Source organism: Primulina tabacum, chromosome 3 (genome assembly GCF_025594145.1).
Source record: "Primulina tabacum isolate GXHZ01 chromosome 3, ASM2559414v2, whole genome shotgun sequence".
Lineage (NCBI taxonomy): Eukaryota > Viridiplantae > Streptophyta > Magnoliopsida > Lamiales > Gesneriaceae > Primulina > Primulina tabacum.
Window position 1 is genome coordinate 5337951 of NC_134552.1, and position 22008 is coordinate 5359958.

At 35.3% G+C, this 22008-nt stretch overlaps 2 protein-coding genes and 1 pseudogene across 3 annotated transcripts; 2 read left to right on the forward strand and 1 right to left on the reverse strand.

The window, feature by feature from the left end:
* Positions 1-676: 676 nt before the first annotated feature.
* On the reverse strand, positions 677-8253 carry LOC142538320 (DNA repair protein UVH3-like; annotated as a pseudogene).
* Positions 8254-8398: 145 nt separating this feature from the next.
* LOC142539557 (ubiquitin-conjugating enzyme E2 5-like) lies at positions 8399-11906 on the forward strand. Of its 2 annotated transcripts, none has more exons than XM_075645101.1 (7): positions 8399-8427; positions 9732-9799; positions 9917-9996; positions 10217-10331; positions 10506-10558; positions 11082-11210; positions 11587-11906. In XM_075645101.1, the coding sequence occupies exons 2-7, from the start codon at positions 9756-9758 to the stop codon at positions 11730-11732; spliced, it is 567 nt and encodes a 188-aa protein (XP_075501216.1). In that variant the 5' UTR covers positions 8399-8427; positions 9732-9755; the 3' UTR covers positions 11733-11906. The 2 variants fall into 2 exon arrangements, with proteins under 2 accessions (XP_075501216.1, XP_075501214.1); XM_075645099.1 differs by having other exon boundaries at positions 8427-8710.
* Positions 11907-19794: 7888 nt separating this feature from the next.
* LOC142539558 (RING-H2 finger protein ATL46-like) lies at positions 19795-21665 on the forward strand. Its single transcript, XM_075645102.1, has one exon. The coding sequence runs from the start codon at positions 20313-20315 to the stop codon at positions 21444-21446; it is 1134 nt and encodes a 377-aa protein (XP_075501217.1). The 5' UTR covers positions 19795-20312; the 3' UTR covers positions 21447-21665.
* Positions 21666-22008: the final 343 nt, after the last annotated feature.

Consider the following 22008-nt stretch of genomic DNA (forward strand, 5'->3'; position numbering starts at 1 on the left):
ACACATTGCCAAATCATTTAACATCTCAAATAACATTGAATAGGTAAAAAGGTCTATTGAAAGAGAGACAAACTAATGCCAATATCTTGCGAGATGCCAAAACAAATATTAACAAAAGAGACAAGTACGCTGTAAGTATAAGAGTCTGCCAACTGCACTAGAATTTTTGAAGCATCACTCAGTACCACGAAACTGGTCATTTATCCAACTATAAAACTTATTAAATAATAATAATAACACAATAACAGAGATGCATTCAATGGCCTAAGAACATACACATATTCCACAGATTTCACCAAAAAGGTTAGCTGGTCAATCAGTAACAGAATTATGCACAATCAAACAAATTAACCCTCAGGAAAAACCAAATAAATGAAAATGCAATTACCAAAAACTCATCCACCTTGGGCAGTTTCCATACAGCCCAATGAAATATCGTTTTCCAATCTAGACAAGGTATTAACTTTACAAGACATTAAACTAGATCAAACATTATTGGCAAAAACTTGTGTGATACGGTCTCACGGATCGTATTTTGTGAGACAGATTTCTTATTTGAGTCATCCAGTATTATTTTTTATTGTGAATATCGGTAGAGTTGACTCGTCTCACAGATAAATATTCGTGAGATCGTCTCACAAGAGACCTACTCAACATCATTCCCTAATGCCAACACTATCTTTAGCTTAAAGTGTCGTTGTGTCGAAAGATTTTCTAAGATGAACTTCAATCGAGTTCTGTTATTGGGGGATTAACAATGCAAATAAATCATTAAAATGATATGCGAACTGGATATAAAAGTTCAAATACAGTTGAAGTTCACAAGTATACCATGAACTGCAGCATATGCTGCAAAATAATTTGCTAAGTAAAAGTGCAAACAGGACCATTAATCCTATACACACATTTTCTTGTCTTAAAGTGGCTCAATCCTAGACGCACAAAAAACTATTTCTTTTAATTCTAATGAACATATTTTCTTCTCGGAGCTATATGAATCATCAGGATTTAGGTGAGGAAGTGAAAGGGAACAAGATATCCAATATAATGCACATCACCACTCATTCCGTAGTTGTGAGATGAATCATCACATAGGCATTGAAAGATTTGTTCTCTTTTTTGAACACTCATGTCAAATGGGCCGATTGTTTGATTTGGGCCTCTCGTCAATTGAGATAAACGTTGGACGACAGTGCATTTAAAAACTATCCATCCATAATCCTGCAAATCAAACAATGCCACAACTGATCAGTACATGTTCTTATCCTCTTACTTCGAATCTTTGCAAATCTTTCATTGAATGTATAAAATACTTCCATTCGCAACTGTGTCTGTACAGAATAAACAAGACAAACAAAAACTATGTCAGCTTAAGCTCTCTTCTTCTCAAACAATCTACATAATATTAACACAAGACAGGAAAAATCAACGACCCCCAGTCCTGATCCCATCTTAAAGCAACACATCATCTTGCATGAATGGTCTCAAAACATGTAATGCTTTCGATATTTGTCATCTAACCTAAGCGTCTTATTTTGGTCGCCCAAAAAATTAAAGCTATCAAAGATTCTCAAGGTTGAAAGGAAACAAAAAGGTGTATCAGATCATGCCAACTACAGTTACAGCAATAATACCACGAAAATTTGCTAAATTTTCGAATTTAGTGACCAGGCACTAACCTCATGCTCGTTGTACTCCTTTAAAACTGGTAGCAGCAAGACATCCGCTTTTGAACTGCCCCACCCAAACTTCTCCCAACACAATCTGCACGTGAACAGCTTGTCAGGTATCTATAACATATTCTGTTAATTAAAGTAACATAGCAAACAACAAGTTATCTTTTCATGTTAAAATTACCACTGAATTATACAACGACCGAGAGAAGTACATGATGTAGTAGGAGCACAACTCCTATAGCATAACCCAGAACAAAGACAATCATGCATAAAGTCGAATAAAATATCAAGACAACAATTCCAAGCATTCAAGGGGAAACAACACAAGCAAATGAGGGCATAAACTAACTTGCGAAGAGCAAACAGATCCAGCTTTCCCCATGAAAACAGTTCATTGGACTTATCCATTTGTGGAGAATTCTATGCTGAAATCACAGCATCACTAGGAAAAGAAAAAGGAATGTGCCAGTTTTTGCTGACATTTCTCTGTATATCAAAAGTTCACTGATCTTGAATATGCGAATATAAGTGAGAAGAAACAACATCACAGTAACATTTGAAAGGATAAAGGTGATTAAAAAAAATGTGTTACATGCTTATCCATGAAAATGTGCTTCATCATTTTGATGTCGTTTTGATCACAAGACCTCTCTACGGCATTACTACCCGAAGAACCCTTCAGTATATCATGGTCTTTTGACCCTTTGCCTTTTGATTTCCCTCCTCCTTGTCCATCAAAACTTCCAAGAATGGCAGGATCAGGTGACTCAATCCACTCCCAAAATTCATGAAGGCCATTTTTCCCAGGAAATGCATTTACGACTTCCATGGCATTAACAATGCAATGCCGCTGTCACATTTTGAGAGATTAATAAGCAACAAGTAGAATTTGACATAGCTCATTTTCAACAAGGGTTTTGAATCAATCATAGGATGCTAATGAGTGTATCTACAAAGAAGGGCTCTGTAGACTTGGATGACGAAGATTACCTGACACCTTCAGTGTAATCACTCCCGAGAAGGCGGGCCATCTTGATTAATTTTTTTCTATTTAGTCCAAGCTCATTCTCGATGTCCTGAAAAATAATAAAACAACACCAAGATCAACCACTGTAGTAAAAAGGTTTATATTTCTCAATAAAAGGGTAAGATCTCAATGACATGGAAATAAACATAGAATATAAAACAACTGCGTAACAATCATCATCAGGTCAAGCTAGATTATACCAGTAGCACTACATCACAAATAGCTGGTTCACAGCATAATAGGCATTTGAGGGAAAAAACCACCTTCAAAAGATACGTCTACGTATCTGCGATCATCAAAGATGTTCTTGTACACGCTTTGTGCTCCAAACAAGAATGCATCAGAGTCATCAGTAACCACCCCATTGACAAGGTTACAAAATTCCATGTATGCACATTGAGCTTCAGCTTCCATTGACGCTATGATATATGGTAAGCCAAACATTTGAAGCAACTCCTAAAATTCACAAATCATCTGCTTAGTTAAGTCATAAGTCCCACTGTTCACGGCAACACAGTAAAGTGCTAACTAACAAAGATGTGATGGCTTTAAAGAATGGGAATATGGACAATTTGCAAAGCTTCAAAGTACCCAACTCGCCAGTCCTTGAGATGGCAACCAAAGTTCATTCATGGCCTAAAAGAAGCATTTAAGTTTTAAGGTATTTAGATGGATTTCTTAAGTTTGGCTAATTTTGCCCGTGAATGCAACAATTGTCACGTTTCATCATCATGAAGTTATGTCTAAATTTCATTATCAACTTCATCTTTAATTTGGAAAAAAACCTGGCAAACATTTTGCTGCTCACGGATTCGGCATTTCTCTCAAGTTTCCATTGTTCAATTCCAAGTTCTTCACGGTCTTTATGGAGAAACATCATTTCCTCCTGCAGATCAATCTCCTTAACTTCACGTTCGAAAACATCTATAGAGGAAGGGTTCCTCCCAGGTATGTCATTTTCAATTGATAAGCCAAGAAATATATCTTCCTTGGTCAACTCTTTTGTACAATCTGCATCACTCATAGAATTACTAGCAGAAATCCTTACCGATTTTTCAGTCCTGTGGAAGGGCTCATCTGCTGCCGCATGAAACATGCCATGTTGAGCATCAAACGATCAGGATCATGCAGATTTTCAGGATTAGAATTGGTGAAGGAAAAACTCATCAAAGAACTATCTCTATTATGTGCAAGCTCTCCCCCACAAGTATCCACTGGTTTGTTCATCTCATGTTCATTACCACCCATACTATAGGTATCAATTATCTGCTCTTAAGTTCTGCACAAATCCTTTTCTTCAGGCAGAGTGTCTGATGCCACAAATAATTCTCCAGACAAAACTCCCATGCCATGCATGTCTTGATTCAAAAGCTTTTGATTTTGACGGCTTTCGCTTTTGTTAGGATTTGCTCCGCAATATCATATGGCTGGGAAGATTCAATTGGTTGGATTGTATTCCTAGCTGGACATTCAATCTGAGGTCCTTTTGCTTCAAGAACAGATCTCCAAGTATTGTCCCTGATAAGGCCAAATCTTGAAAATATTTTAGGGATTTGATTTAATAATATTTGCCCTTATCTAATATTTTTTATCCCTAATTATGTGCTTAATTGAATAATAATTGTAGATTTGAATAAAAGAGAAAAATGATTAAATTTGGAATAAAAGATGAATTTACAAGACTTCAAAGAAAAAATATCAAAAAAAAGGAAATAAAATATTTTTTATTCATTGATGATATTGAAATCTTGAAAAATCTATGTAAATATTGATAAAGATCTTATCTACACTTCATTTTATTTGAGATGGGCCTTTAAAAAGATTTGGAGAAAGAGGCCCATGGAGAGGATAAAAGAAGCGTACAAGGGGCTGCGCCGTAACGTACAGAGTGAAAGAAGGAGAGCAGAAGCACTGAAGACGGAAGGAAGGAGAGGAAGATCAGAACAAAAAGCTACTGTGAAGTAGCACCAGCGAGGAAGAAAGAAGCGCAGAAGACCGCGGAAGAGAAGGGAACAGAAGCTACTGTGAAGTAGTATCACCGCGGAAGAAGAACATAAGGGAGGAAGAGTGAAGAGCAGAAGCAAGATGAATTCCGCACACACGCTACAAATCATTGAGAATTATTTTCCTTCTTTCTTAACTATGTTCTCTTCATTGAATTTAAACACTGATTTTGACTTCTATTTTAAGTTTATGGAGTAGATTTTTATAGACTAAGGCCATGACAGAGGCCGAGACATATTATTTTTTGATGTTTTGAGTTTTATTCAATTAGATTATTTATTTTATTCATTGATTGATGTCGTTTATCACGTGTTCTTTTAATCTGGCCAATTAAATTGAATATTTGTTGGTTAATCTAAAACCGGAAGGCGATGGATTAATATTTGCTTCACACATCAATCGACACATGGTTAAATTGACTAGAAATAGTATTCGATTTCAGTGTGCGACTTTAGGTTGAAAAACTGGAATTTCACAGCTATCTAATGCGGTTGAATCTAATTAAATTCAGTTAGGAATAATTGGACTGTTAGATTTAATTAGGTTTATTAATTCGAGGAATCGTTTAATAAATAATTTTGAGAATTCCGTCGTGAATTAAATAATTAATTTAATGAATATGAATTTGACACGTAGATTATAAGTTGTCTCGGTACCGTTGTGCGCCTTAGTTGTTTTTAAATAATTTGAATTTTCGTCTAATTTAATAATTTGGATTTTTTTTACTTTAGTTAATTTATTTAAATTGTTTAATTTAGTTTTGATTAATCTATCTTTCCCATCATTTGAACTTTATTTAGCCTAAATTAGGAAAAATAATTCATATTATAGTAATTAAACATCGATCTCTGTGGGTACGATACCTGGACTCATCTCCAAATACTATTACTTGACCTAGTCCGCTTGCTAGATTTATTTCCAACCGAAATCGTCGGTCAGTCCCCATCAACCATTTGCTCAGATCTTCCTTGTTTTTCATCTTCACGTGGATTATTCAAAGCTCTATCACCTATCAGATCGTCAAGACGTCTCCTAATTGTTTCTTGAAACCCAGCTTCCTCTACCAAAGCACCTTTTCTAACAGTTTGGGGAATTTCATCTGGAAAAGATGATGAGTTCATTTGAATACCTTGAAATCCTTCCTCCCACTCAACATCGACGTCATTACATTTACTGGTACCCTCGTCCATGAAGGATGGCTTAGTTTCGGCCTGGGAACAATATTTCTTTTGTCTTCAATGACTCCATCCTCCCACTCAAAAGCTGAATCAGAATCAAAGGATTGTTTCAATGAGACAGCATAATCTGTGGTCAAATCAACAACAGATGTGTTTCTGACAAGACTAGCAAATATATCATCATCATCATCATGGCCATGATTATGACCAGTATCTTCGAAAGAAATCTCCATGGTTCCAATTTTTCATAATTATCTTCTGTTTCGTTATCCTTATTGTCCATTCCATCATTGTTCTGATTCTCAACTTCATGATGCTGGATTCTCTCAAGGGCATTACTAAGGACATCATCCAGTGTTTTAGCTGAGGTAGTTCCATTAAACCTCTCCTGATTTGCATCTTCTTTCTCTAGCACAATCTCCTTCATCAGATCTAAATTCCTTTGCATGCATCAATTAGACTCCACCATAAATGAAAAAAATTGCATCAACAAGAAAAAATGTCCATCAATGCAAGAAACAATAAAGATTAGATAATAAATGATAAATTTTCATAAATAAGAATAAAAGTCCATCATTCTAAGAAGCATTAAAATAATTACTTACTGTTTGTCTCCAGTCAGTGACGATGAGAAAATAAACTCTCTGTTGGCTTCGGAGGCGATCCTTGAAGTTTGCACGCCACCTATTCCCCTTCCCACAGCAAATTTTTGCACCCCATCAATCTCACGCCGAAAAGCCACAGTCTTGTGATATGCCTGTATTTGGAGTTCTGAAAACCTTGCGGGAACCTAAACAAGTTAATACCTGATTATCAACAGTGGACAAATGAACAACGCTTTCTAATAAGTACATTTTGGCCTCACCATGCTTCAATAAATACAAAACCAAAATTAAACCACAAAAAACCACCACCATGGGCCGCTCTATGTTTTCATCGATGCCATTTCTAACGCTAGTGGACATTGTCTTGCAAAAGAAAATGTACATACATGGAAAAGGAACAAAAGAATTCCTAAATGTAGGATTTTGTCCATAACAATCTCTGTTACCGTACCTTTTTCAGTTTTTGATACTTTTGTCTGTTCTCAGCCATCAGTCTCTCTCTCATCTACAAACAGGAGATAAAGAGGTCAGATAAGAGCCACAAACAGCTCCAACAAGAACATTACTGCAAGAAATACAGGAAGACAGATAGATAGAAACACGAAGAAAAATACCGTTACATATAAATGACAATTACCCTCAGCCTGTTACTATGCCCTGCCCTCCTCCTCCTCTTCTCTTATACGTACACAACTGCTCTAGCAGGCCTAGAGTGGGTGGAATTACAAAATATAACCTCACCAGCATCATCTCTTCATCATCATTTTCTTCATCTACGAAAATTGTCACCCGGAATCCTAGCTGCACCTGATCTGGGTGCGTCAGCAGTTAAATCCTCATTTTCTTCCGCGGCAAGAGATGCTACCGACCTTAATCAATACACGACAGAAGTCAAAAATATAATTAACTCTAAAACAACAATCAAGTGCAAATCCATAAAGACTCTCACATTTCATCCAGCTCTACCCGACTCCAAATTTTGGGCACCTCATCATTTACTTTCTGTGTGTTTGGTTCCTCTATGATGGCCTTCTTTCCTTTGACATCATTCTTCTGTCTCTGATTTTCAAGATCAGCTGCCAGTTCTTTCAGCCTCATTGCCTTGACCTATCAAGAGCGATGAAGAAAATCACATCGAATATTTAGAGATTCCAATTAAAAATCAAATTTTTATTTGTTATTTGTCTAAAAATGTAAGTCTGCCCAATGAGCGTCTATTTAAAGCATTCACGTGATTTAGCAGTAATTTCTCCGCCGTCTTTCTGATCTTAGCCTGGGCATTCTCACGCTGGCGGCGTCGTGCTATGACTGTACGGCGCTTGAAAGCTGGGGTTCCACCATCAAACACAAAAACTGGCTTCTTGCAAATCCGACGGAAAAATCACAAAATGTGAGCATTCCGAACCATCTCTCCCTTCTCGTATCTCATCGCCTTCATAAACCTGTATCATCCATATGCTCGCATCTAACACACACAAGAAGTAATAGCGAACAATGGGGATACGCACAATAGAGTCATTAAGGTCAGCGCTTTTACGTACTGATGGCGAGTTTCTTTCCGGTGAGGATTTCTACGGAGACGCAGCAGCCAACTGGCGCCAGAAATTCCCAGAGGCCGTGGACTCCCATTCCCTCGGCTCTGCTTCACTTCGCTCACTGCGCTGAAGAAATGGTAATTGCGTGGTGGCGTGGTTGTCTGGTTAGTTTTTACCGCCAACATGCAGACACGAAACTGGCTGCTTGACGGTTTGTATACTTTCGTTAAACGACGTCGTCGAGCCTCCTATGGGCAAAGCCCAAATTTCAAAACAATTAAGCCAAGCCCAACATTCGGGCCAAAGATTTGATTTATTACCATGTCAGTAAATAAATAAAAATTACCGTCTGAAAAATGCGAAAACTGAGCAACATTGTGCGGTGCAGAGGGAAAGGCGGAGGTGACCAACGCCTTGTCTTTTTCCCACATCTAGCCAAGTTTTCATATGCGTCGCTAAAGCGAAGCCACGTGCAAACCTGAAACAAAAATCTTTGAGACCAACACAAGGATTCTGTACTAGCATTTCGACACCTAAAATTCGTTTACTTTCCTCGCCGCTTTATGGTTTCTCATCTTCAATACGTCCACATCCCACTGAACAGAAATATATAATATATATATACACACACAAATACAGTCTTGTGGGCTATTGATCTAGTGATCGAGATTGGATAGTTTTGGGCGTGAGTTGATAGATGATGCTAATCTTGCTTCTTTTTTTCTGTTTTTTTGGAAAGAAATTATCCGGGTTTTCGTTTTTAGGTTTTGAAGTGGGTCATTTTGGTTTTGTTGTGATTTGCTGATTCTTGATTTATATTTTGATTGGTGGGATGTTTGTTATTTTCTGGATTGAATATTTTTTCTCTATGCATTGGAGGTCGGATTCTTGGTTGGTGCTTGAATATGTGTTTGCCTAGTTTGATGATTGCTTATGTCCCACAGATTGTTTATACAGATTTCATAATAGTTTTCATGAACCAAAAGAGGGAGGATAGAGTGAAAACAAAAGTTTACCAATTGGAGTATCAGTTGGACCTAAATTAGGAGCTATCGATTCCACGTGAGGTTTTTCCTGCACGGATCGTCAGTGCGGTGTGCCTAAATTAGTTCTGAAAATTAGAATAATGAATATTTCATTCATCATACTAGGACTCTGTTGTGTTTTCAACCTTTCATGGTTAGCAGAATAGTTTATAAGATCAGACTTCACGATATAATGAGAAGAGTTTGAAATAGGGCAAACCCAGCAACGATGCGTGAAAACTACATAGTTAAAAGAGTGGAATCATTATCATTTATGAAAATGTTGTTTTAAAAAGAGTAATTGTAGCAAAAACAAATCATTTGCTTGTGAAGTTTCCCTGTTGAGTTTGAAATGTGAGAAACAATCTGTGTTGTGAGAGAGATTGCACTGGTTAGTAGCCATTAACTTCAATGTTCTGCGCTTTTATTTTGTTTTCAATTGGCCTATGCTGCTATTACTTCAATGAAATCTAAGAACATGGTTTGTCCAGCATGGCCTTTACCACAAAAGGGATAATTTATTTCCTTTTAAGTTAATGAAATGACAGATATATTAAGGAGACAATATGAATAATTTTATGCCGGATAATTGTGCCCTTGTGATCTTGGTTCCTCTATTAAGTATTTTTTCTATGTTTCGAAATAAACATATGATTTTGTTTTCGTCGTGTTCCTCTATAGGCTGGGAACAGGTAATTCTACAAAATGTCTTCTCCAAGCAAAAGGCGGGACATGGATGTCATGAAACTGTAAGGGCTTCCTCGATCACGTTCTCTGATAATATTTTGACCACCCTTCATGTTATTTTCTGAGTATGATAAGCATTCTTTTAATACTTATGTGTTTGTTTACTTTTCTGGCTGTAGAATGATGAGTGACTACAGTGTTGAACCAATAAATGATGGAATCAATGAGTTCAATGTGGAATTTCACGGTCCGAAAGAAAGTAATGTTATCTTGGCTTTATAGGTTCCATTATATTGTTGCTGGTTACCCTCTTAATATGAGCTGAGCGAGCCCGCATCAGTTCCTTGGGATTATGGAATGGTTTCTAAATTTCAGACCTATCACCTGATAGGATAAATCTTTTGAGTTTGGCTTTGCCCGTGGGCTTATGGCACAATAGCGCCACAAATGGATGTGATATTCTTGCTACTTTATTGCAGGTCCTTACGAAGGCGGAGTTTGGAAAGTGCGTGTTGAACTTCCTGATGCTTATCCTTACAAATCTCCTTCCATTGGGTTTCTCAACAAAATTTTCCACCCAAATGTCGATGAGCTGTGAGTCTATTTTTCTTTTTCGTAGGGTAGGTATTGGCAAATAAAAGTATGGAGGTTTCTTCAGTATCCTAATGTTTCTTGTACATTCTAATGCTTGGTTTACAATAGCTTTCCTTTGTTTCAGGTGTTGCTTAGTTTATGGTGCTAATGAAATCCAATTTTTTTCTGTAATAGGTCCGGTTCTGTGTGTTTGGATGTCATTAACCAGTCATGGAGTCCAATGTTTGGTAAGTTGAAGTTCCCAGAAAAAGGAAGTCGCATTTTATATATCTTCATTCTGCACATGTAACTCGTAATAAAAAATATGGCATGCTCTACTCAACCCGGTTTTATCATGTTTCATTATCCTTTAAGAAGTAGGTACTTTGTAGGTATCGTGATTTATCCATTCTAGACCCTATCATGAATGACATTAGGTAGAAGTCCAGTCCATGTGCTATTTTCGCTGTTCTATCCAACTTAGTTTGATATTATATTTTCCCATTTATATTCCTTCCATTATATGGAGATATCCGCATCTACGTTATTTTTGCTATCCGACCCATACTTAATTGGATAGTAATTTTTTAATCCATATTCGATCCCCTAAAAGGGGACATCCCCATGCGCAGGTATCCTTTTTTTCTGATAGAACTAGCTTTTGGTTTATAATTTAATATTTTAAACTACATGAAAAAATATAAAATCCAAAAATTGAATTTCTAGGCTCTAGCAACTGGGCTATCAAGAATCCTATAATTTTATGTGCAGATCTCTTGAATGTGTTTGAGGTCTTCCTGCCACAGCTTTTGCTCTATCCGAACCCATCTGACCCTCTGAATGGGGACGCGGCGTCTCTCATGATGAAAGATAAGGTGCAATACGATCAAAAAGTGAAAGGTGATTCGATTCATTCTTCTTCCTTATGAATCCATAGTTTCAATGAATCCATAGTTTCAAATCGCATTAATACGAGAAGATAATAATAAGGTTGGTTGGTTGCAGTCTCGCCTTTACGTTTCTCTGTGTGCATAGACAGTTCGTGAAAACTTAGCTATTACATCTTTGTTGGACTAATATTTTGATATAAAAGTATACGACCTCCCAAATTTCCTTACATTTTATGCACCTTTAGGATTATGCGTATAAATGATCTACTCAGCATTTAAGTATTGCCGTATGCATGGGATTAAGGTCCTGAGTAAATAAAGAAGTCGAAGAACGTATAAATAAATAAAAATTAGTCCGACGACCAAGATTATATGTGCCTGTGCAGAGTACTGTGAGCGTTATGCAAAGAAAGAACACATCGTAAACACGTTGACGGAAGAGAGCGATGAAGAAGTAAGCGAGGATGAGGCATTCAGTGATGGCCGGACTGATAGCGATGACGATCAAATTGCAGGACGTGCGGATCCTTAGGCAAGTTTCAAGGGATCCATTTTTAAAAATATGTTTTGTATCATTTTTATGTTTATTTTTGTAATTTAGGAGCTGCAATTATTATGGAAAATTCTTGTATGTGTTGGTCTTTGTGAGGTAAAGCAGATGAAGAAAATGCTTTTACATTCAGATTGATCCAAAACCATGTCATCCTCTTGTATTGTTTGATGGACATTATTTTGACTTGGATTCTGGGAGGTAATTCTTTTTATGTATAGCAAGTATTTTTATAAAATAAAAATAAATATGTAGTTAACTAGTTTTATTTTTATTCAATTTATTTATATTTATTAGAACATAGTTGTTGGGTTGTGGCAACATTATCAATCTTGATTTTGAATCAAAACTTCTTCGTACGTTTTTAACATATTTAATAAGAGTACAGTTACAAGATGTCAAGTTGAGAGATTTGACAACCTGGTAGTTAAATGAAGTTAAGCTGAAAATCTGGCGATGTCAAATATTTCAATGATATCTCAAAAACCGATAATCCAAATAACTATTGGCCCAAATAGTTTGAAAGCCAACTCAATTATCTAGAAATCATATTTCGGGTTAGTCAAGTGAATTAGGATACTATCGAGGTGAAACGGTGGTAGCAAGATTCGATCGACCAAACATCCTCGAGTCGGATGGCTCGATATATTAGTTTTGATATTTTCATGATATCTTTCAGCTCAATTATCTTAATGGAACGATTCAACATAAGTTGAAAAAATAAGACAATGATTTGTGAATCATCTTCAAAGATTCTGAATCGAAGAGTAAAAAGCTGACAATTTGCGATGAAGTTGTTGGTTCTGCACAAGTTGAAGAAAAAGCTCAATCGTGTATCACTCGGGTATTTCAAGCATATATCTTTTATATGAACTCTAAATTGAGTATTTATTGATTCTATATAAAGCTAAGAAAAAGAGCTATAATGTTCATGTTTACCACTTTGTCCATAAATCAACGAATCAAGAGCTATATTCACCGAACCATACCACATTTTACACCACCGTTTTACTCGACCATTTTGCTCATCCACTCGACCATTTTGCTCATCCGGCCGGGTCATTCATTCAATTGTTTTGCTCCTGAAATCGGAACGCACCAGCAGCCTACCATAAAATCAAATACAACCGTAGCAATGTCAGAAACAGTACAGAACCTTTTTTCCAATGGTCATATTCTTGTGTTTAACGTATATATCACTCTTTGAGGCTCTATAAAGACTAGATATACAATATCTAGAAGATCAAATACAAGCTTTTGAAGAGGATTCAAAGCATAGACAGCTGCATGAAGAAATTAACTAAAATGATAGCAAACCCAAGAAAGAGAGTCTAAATAGATTAACTAAGAGTTTTTCTCTTGCGTGTGAAGATACATTTGAGAATATATACACTGTAATAGATTAATTTCCTCACACACACATTCACTTATATATACAAGAGATATGAGCTTCAAAGTTTAGTTGAGTGATATTCTTCACACAAATATATTAAAAATTGTGTTTGTGATCTTAACATAAAAGACGTTAAACATTACGCAGATTGTGAGGTTGCGATCTACAATCGAGAGTGTGCTAGGAGTTTCGATTAGGCAATGGATAAGTCCTAAGTCAAAATGAGTTTGTACAAATTGTTGTATAAATCAAAGTCTTCTAGTGAATCCTTCCAATGATAAGAAGTGGTAACGTGGGAGTTATTAATATCCTAACATTCATAAACAAATTCGTGAATATTTATTTTTGCTGCAAGTTTTTGTTGGCATAGTTGAATTTTACGTGTTTTACAAATACCAAAATATTGAATATAAAATGTTTCAATCACATCATTCTTATACTTTCAACTTGCATGTTTTTCAAAATGTTTAGTCGGTTTTTAAAGAGATTATTTTGATTTTCTTCCGCATGATTTTAGAACCAAACTTTATTTAATTTTTCGGTGCTCAATTTATTTTTGAATATTTCAAAAATGAACTATTATAGCTCTTTAATTTAATCGCAAAATCTTTTAAAGAATTTATTCACCTCTCTCTAAACTCTAACTCGATCTTAACAATAGTAAAACTCCATATTACTTGTTACTTTTTCAGGGCTAGCTATTGCATTTTCTCGTACTTTGCATCTGAACGGCTCGTTTCTTACCACAACCAAGTAAAAATTAAAATAAATTTTGCAGAATCGAGCTATTGATCTTTTAAAATGTGTAGTAGTTCAATCGTTACATTTCGATTATCTATTCATAAAACACGATTATTGTACCAAAACAATATTTCTCTCGATAATTACACTTCTTATCATCAACGGAAATCGAGTTCATAACTTTGATTTTAGGAAGAAATGTCGGTCGTTTTATTAAAATTTATAATTTTCGGTAAATCTCGCGTTATAGACAAGTGATTTTTTATAACTTTTTTTTAATCAAAACAACATTATTATAAATAATCTTTGACCCGGTTGGAATATGTCAAGGGAGCAGAAGCATAACACGTCATTAGTTAATATAGAAATTTTGAATTGTTATTACGATTTCGGCTTAATTAACGGAAATTGAAAAACCAACATTTTTTTGGGCAAAAACTTGTGTAAGACGATCTCACGGGTCGTATTTTGTGAGACAGATCTCTTATTTGGGTCATCCATGAAAAAGTATTACTTTTTTTATTATAAATAAAGTTGACCCGTCTCACAGATAAAGATTCGTGAGATCATCTCACAAAATACATACTCTTTTTTATCAAATCTAAATTATTTTGCTAGTGAAAATGTGGTTTTACAGTTGTTATATGTATACGAATAATAATTACTCCGAAGTGATCCAACTATGACATAATAATTGATTTATACAATTATCATCGATTATGATTTTTTATAAAACAATAAAAACTCGATTTTACTAATTAATATCGAAACTAAGATCTTGTACTAAATTGAATGTGATGTTTGAATCGTTGAATAACGTAAAAGATTTCGACTACAACTGAAGTACTGAACCATATCTGCGTCCTACTTGCTAGTTAATCCGTGGGCATCTCGTAGCGGCAAACAGGACAACAATGACATCTTCTAAGCCATTTTTTGATGCACTCCCCGTGAAATATATGCGAACACGGCATTGTTACTACATTGTCGCAACCGGCTTCGAATTCTTCCAAACAAACCACACAACTCCGATGAATTTCATTCGAGTATTCTATCGTCTTGCTCCACAAAGATTCGATGCATGCATCTGTGGCCGGAATCATAGCAGCTTCCACGGCCTCTTCGCTCGTCCAATCGATGTAACGACTTTCGTCGATGGCGAAATCATGAACCAGCATCAAATCAAAACCAATTCTCAGATGATGGTGGTGGTGTTGACGAGTGCTGGACTCGACGAGAATGTCCCATGCAGTATTTAGTGCTACCTGAGACAAATCTTGACGCTCCAAAAACGATAATGGGAAACCTTCCAGCCCTTTAAAAACTGCAGCCCGCAATATAAATTTCCGGCGCGTGTTGATTCTTGGAACGCTGTAGGTCATCGATTTCACGACCGCTGGGGACTCCAGATCTTCGAGGAGGTGTAACTCCGTGGAATCTTGGGTTGTGATCCAACGCTTATGTTTTTGTTTGCAAGAAAAGTTGAAAGTTATTTGATCATGTCGAGATTTCTTAGCAGGCGTTGCTTCTATGAACGATATTGGGTTCGACACCACCAATTCTCGCTGAAACTCATGGAAATATGGATCCATGCTGTTCTTCAAGATTTCAAGAACAAATCAAAGGATTGTGTGATGAAGATCGTCGTGAACAAAGATAGAAATCGAGATTTTGTTGCAAATTTTGGTGGGTTGGACGCGTATTTATAAACTAGCTCTTGGGGTCCTTTTACCTTAATTTGTGTTTGAGGATTAGACCTCTAGTTGTTTTAGGAAGAGAATCATAGAAATAGATTTTCTTACCTAAAATACTTTAAAAAACTAAAACTGATAAAATAGAGAGAATCATAGAATTAGATTTACACTTATCCAAATATTTTAATTTTAAAAAGAGTAGGTCTTTTGTGAGACGGTCTCACGAATCTAATCTGTGAGACGGGTCAAACTTACCGGCATTCACAATAAAAAGTAATACTCTTAGGATAAAAAGTAATATTTTTTCATAGATACCCAAATAAGATATCTGTATCACAAAATACGACTAATGAGACCGTCTCACACGAATTTTGCCTATAAGTGTCGAAAATTTATGCGAGTTTATGATAAAACATAGAGATAAGACAGGAGAAAAAATTATAAGAATGATATATAATAGATATCACTAATAAATAAGCTTGTATCATCGACGTTACATAACAAATATTGTGTAGAAGGAAAATTGTTAATAAATTTTGATGTCACGTTGACACGTTAAACTTAAGTGGTTGCTATGAGATTGTTTTTTTTTTTTTTTTTTTGAAGGAGCTATGAGATGTTTAGGTATTATATAATAGTAAAAACATATAATATAAGATAAGATTATAGCCTTTTGACATGCGAAGCGTACGTACCAATTAATTTTTTTTATATGAAAAATAAAGATAAATTTATAAATTATATTAAAATAAAAAATTAAAAATTAATAATAATTTTTTATATTATATGAAAAATAAAGATAAATTTATAAATTATATTAAAATAAAAAACTTAAAAATTAATAATAATTTTTTATATTATAGATTATATGATAATTTAAAATTTCAAAAGTATAGATATATACAAAGAAATATTTTATTAGAATATTATAGTTATAGATGAGATACAAATTTAGTAAAATAGGGTTTTATAATATGATATGTATTTTTTGTTAATAAAAAACATATATTATGATTAAAGCTGGTTATTATAAGCCCTCGACCTTGAGGCCGCGTTTGGTTCGGATGATTAGCCGGGATAAATTATTTTATCCTACCTAGTCAGCTGTTTGGTACACGTGATTATTTAACCAAGTCAATCCCTCCTATGAATGATTAGGTTATATTAGGTAGGTTAAAATAATACCTCCTCACCCCCTAGAATTATTTATCCAACTCTTAATACCTCCTATTTTTCCAATTTTACCCTTATCTTATATTCAAACTCACCACCACTTCCCGCCACCGACCGCCGCCGCCGCCGCCACGATCGCCGCCGGCCGACCGCCGACGTACCGCCGGCCGAGCCCCGGCCGGCACCGGTCGAAATTTTCGGCCGCCGTCCGCCGCCGCCGCCGCGAAGGAGAAGGGCAATTTTGTCTTTTCATCATAAAATTCAAAATTATCCTATACTTAAGAATCTTATCAAACATAATATTATTTTACACCATATATTACAATCCTACCACAATCATTTTCTTTATCATTTACATACTAGTCATTAATTTATCCTATCCTTCCAACCAAACGCAGCCTAATAGTAACATAGATTAGTAAACTCGGCACTTTATATAGATTAAATTTAATATTTTTTAAAAATTAAAACTGAATTCTTGAACTAATTAGATTTTGTCGATTTAATTCGGTTTAACAGATTTTATGTTCACCCATACGTGTGTATACATTAATGTTTAACATAAAATAAAATTTTCTAGTATAATACTTTAGACAAAAACTTGTGTGAGACGATTTTACGGATCATATTTTATGAGACAGATATCTTATTTGGGTCATCCATGAAAAATATTATTTTTTTATGCTAAGAGTATTACTTTTTATTGTGAATATCGGTAGAGTTGACCTGTCTAACAGATAAATATTCGTGAGATCGTTTCACAAGAGACATACTCAATATTTTATTCAAAGATAATGTTTGAGTTTCCTAATTTATTTAAATAAATTTAGTTGTTTTGTTGTATTCTCTTTGTTTGAGATAAGCAAGTCTCGGGTCCATATTCAAGTATCGTCAGTACTACAAACAATCATATTATATTTTTGTAATATGAAACAATATCATACTTGTATTCTAAAAATAAAAGAATAATATTGTGCATGTGTTGGACAAAAATATACCATATACTTTGTCTATATTATAATTTTGTTCTTGAAACAAAATTAATTTCTTAAAAATTAGGTACGTAATTTCAGCCCCATTCAGTGGGCCGTAACTGTATCTCGGGCTCACTGGCTTTTGAAATACGACAGGGACTTCGCTTCGTTTCACGCTCTTCAGAGACGCGTGCGTTTCACCGGAAGTAATTATTTATTTATGATTGTTTTTAAAAAAATATTTATAATATATATATTTTAGAAGCAGAAAACCAAAATTAAATCAGATATTTCGAAAATATTAATTTATAACAAAAAATTTAAATACGTTCCAAAAAATATTAATTGCGTCATATCTTGCTTTTTATTTATTTAATTATTATTTTCAAGATTACCTATGCATGAAGTTTAGTCTACGTTTGGTTGGAGGATAAAATAATGAAATGATTCAGAGATAAATGATAAAAAGAACGATTGAAGTAGAAATATAATATATAATGATAAAATAATATTATGTTTGGTATGATGGTTAAGAATGAGATAATTAATAATCTTTTGATGAATTGACAAAATTGTCCTTCCATTTTTGCGGCGGTCGGCCGACGGGCGGAGGGGGTGGTCGGCAGCGACGGCTGGCAGTGGTCGGCGATAAGCGGTTGGCGGCGACAGGCGGCGGCGGTTGGCAGCAACGGTGGTCGGCGGGGTCGGCCGTCGGCCGGTGGTCGGCGGTGGTCACAACCGGCGGCGGGGGTTGCAGTCCGGCGGTCGGTGGAGGGAATTGGTGGTGAGTTTGGATTTAGGAGAAGTGTAAATTGGAAAGATATGATAGATTAAGAGTGAGATAAATAATCCTTAACCCAGCTAATATAACATAATCATTCATAAGAGATATTGACTTGGTTAAATAAAAAAACGTACCAAACATGAGATTATGTGGGTTAAAAAAAATAAATCCACCTAATAAGACAATCAAACGCAGCCTTAGTTGATTTCCAAAACCTACAAAAAAATTATATTATATAATTTACTATAATGGTTTTACTTAAAATTTAATAAAAATAATAATATGTCAGAATTTTATTTATTTTTTGATTAATTTATTTTTTACATTGATCACACAATTTTAACAAGAAATATAAAATTTACTTCAGTCACATTGCTAGTATAACTAATCTAAACTAATAATTTGATTTGTTTTCCCATTTTGACGGATCACAAAAAATTTTATGAGAATATCTCAAGTGTCAATTTCGTGAGATATATTTCCTACCCGATTCAATTTATAGGAATATATATTTTTTATGTCAAATTATTATTGTTCGTCCTTGGCACAAACCGAGTCAATCTTTCTCACGGATATATACATGTAAGAGTGTTTCATAAAAGACTTAATCTGGATGGATTCATTATTAATTTTTAAAAATAGTGATATTTTATTTTGAATTTTTTCTTAATTTGTACGTGCTAAATAATAAAAAAAATCTTGTGAAGATAATTGTGTCAGTATATTTTATGTGAGACGGTCTCACGGGTCGTATTTTGTGAGACAATTCTCTTATTTGGATCATCCATGAAAATTATTACTTTTTATGCTAAGACTATTATTTTCTATCGTGAATATCAGTAGAGTTGACCCGTCTCATACATAAAAATTCGTGAAATCGTCTCACAAAAAACCTAACCAAAAATTAATTAGTTAAACAAAAAAAAAAAAAGCACCATGTAATATTATCAATAATTTGGCATTCATCATTAATGGCCGCCATATCTATTGCTTCTAATTGATTCTCCATTACATATATTACCTATGAAACTACACCCATTCTCTTCCGGGTTATACATACACGTTACTCTTTGTGAGTAATTAATATTTGCAAAAAAATTCAAGCACCCTCTAATTTTTCAGATTATAAAGTCAAGAATGTCTAAATGCATCCCTTTACTTTATGATTATGACTATTTTTTCGAATAAAATAACTATGATATTTTTTTTGTAGAAAATAAACACGATTAGATAGATTGATTGATACTTGGTGAAACTGAAATCTTGGCTCTATGCCTAATATATATCTATGAGTAGAATTTAAATATATACGTTTTGAAACCAAATATCCCTTCAAAACTTTCTCTCGATCCCCTGCAATATTATATATGATATGGCTGTAAGATTCCAACCAAAAGCTGTGTCTTTAGGTTATTCTGCAAATTCAAGAAACTGGTCCACTCAATAACAAGGTTGGTAAAATATTCAATCTTTAAAGTTTCCTCGTGTCCCCATCTTTTTCTTACGATCGTCGAGCAATCAGTGAGTGGGTATTTTCAATCTGAAAAGAACATAAATTGTTCTTTATTAGCCCCTGATGTCACACACTTTCTTTTTGTACGGTTGCGTGGGCTAAAGATTTTGAACCTGTCTTATTTTTTTGTGGGTGTTGTGTGTTTGGGGGGTGTTTCGTATCGAAGTGGTTGGTGTTTGATTCTTGGCTTTAGTGAATGGAAGAGGATAAAAAAAGTGGATGCCTTTTTGGTTTCTTGTTCAGAAAATGGGTGGGCAGAGTTTCAGTTGTTTGTTAAATTGATTGGTCCAATGGAGGGACTGCGAGTGCAGAAATGGTCTTCTGGGCATACCCGTTTGAAAATTTCTTGGAGTCAGCGTCGAATTTACCAAAAAGATGGGATTTTGACATATCCACCTTCTTCTTCATTGGGTGTTGCCAGTAATTTCCACGATGAATCGAGCCCCCCTCCGTCTTCATCTGCCTCTAAAATTAACCCTGCTGTTCTATTTATCATTGTCATTTTGGCAGTTCTTTTTTTCATAGCTGGGCTTCTACACTTGCTTGTTAGATTTCTCACCAAGAACCAATCATCCTCTGATTCTGATAGAAATTTAGAGGCTTCAACATCTGATACCCTTGAGAGACAGTTGCAACAGCTCTTTCATTTACATGACTCTGGTCTAGATCAAGCTTTTATTGATGCGCTGCCCGTGTTTTCGTATAAGGAGATCGTGGGTCCAAAGGAGCCGTTTGATTGTGCCGTTTGCCTGTGCGAATTCTTGGAGATGGACCAGTTAAGATTGCTTCCGATGTGTAGTCATGCCTTTCATATCAAATGCATTGATACTTGGCTGATGTCGAATTCGACTTGCCCTCTCTGCAGGGGAACCCTCTTCGATCCGGATTTCTCCATTGAAAACCAGGCGTTCGAATTAGATGATTTTAGGGAAGAAGATGGATATCATGGTTATAGAGAAAACGCGTTCCCCATCATCCGGAAGAGGGTGGAAATTGAGGAAGTTGCTAAAGAAAAGGGGGTTTTCCCGGTTAGGCTTGGTAAGTTTAAAAGAATTGACAATGTGGATGGGGACTTAGGAGGTGAAACAAGTAGTAGTAAATTGGATGCTAGAAGGTGTTACTCAATGGGTTCGTATCAATACCTGCTTGGTGATGTGAATCTTACGGTGTCGTTGAGCCAAGATCGAATGGTCCCCAACGCGAAGATCGGTAAACGGATGGATCAAACAGGTAATCCTTCAGCCGAGGAGAGTACAGAAGGGAAGAAAATAACTATAGGTACAAAGAATGATAGCTATTCTGTTTCCAAGATTTGGTTGTGGTCAAAAACGGGGAAATTCGGAAGTTCATCTGCTACCCCTTTGGATCATTCATCTTCTCTAAACAAAGACTTACCATGGATTCGTAGAACAGAAGCCGTTTGAAAGGTATTTAGCTTCCATTTTTCTTGATCAAACGCCAATCGGTTAGCCATAGTGTTGGAGGAAAACGATTCAAGCAAGAGCACTCTTATGTTAATTCTTCTTTTTTTTCATCTGCTGTTATCTTGTCAAGAAAATTCAATTTCATAACTAGATCAAGATTTGGCTAGAGAATCTTGGGAACTTTGAAATCGAAACGCGACAATTGGCCTGATCTGGGCAGTTAGATCACCAAGGGCTTAAATAAAATAAGAGTAGGTATCTTGTGAGACGGTCTCACAAATTTTTATCTGTGAGACGGTCAATCCTATAGATATTCACGATAAAAATTAATATTCTTAGCATAAAAGGTAATATTTTTTCATGAATGACCCAAATAAGATATTGTTTCACAAAATACGACTAATGAGAACACAAGTTTTTGTCATAAAATAAAAGGCCTCCAAATTTCTGTGTGTGTTTCTTTATGAAGACTGAGTTTTGTTTTCAAGATGTGCCAAGTGGTTATTCGGTGCTTAAATGCTGCCGTCTCAGCAACTTTACGAGTTGAACCAAAAGAGGCAAA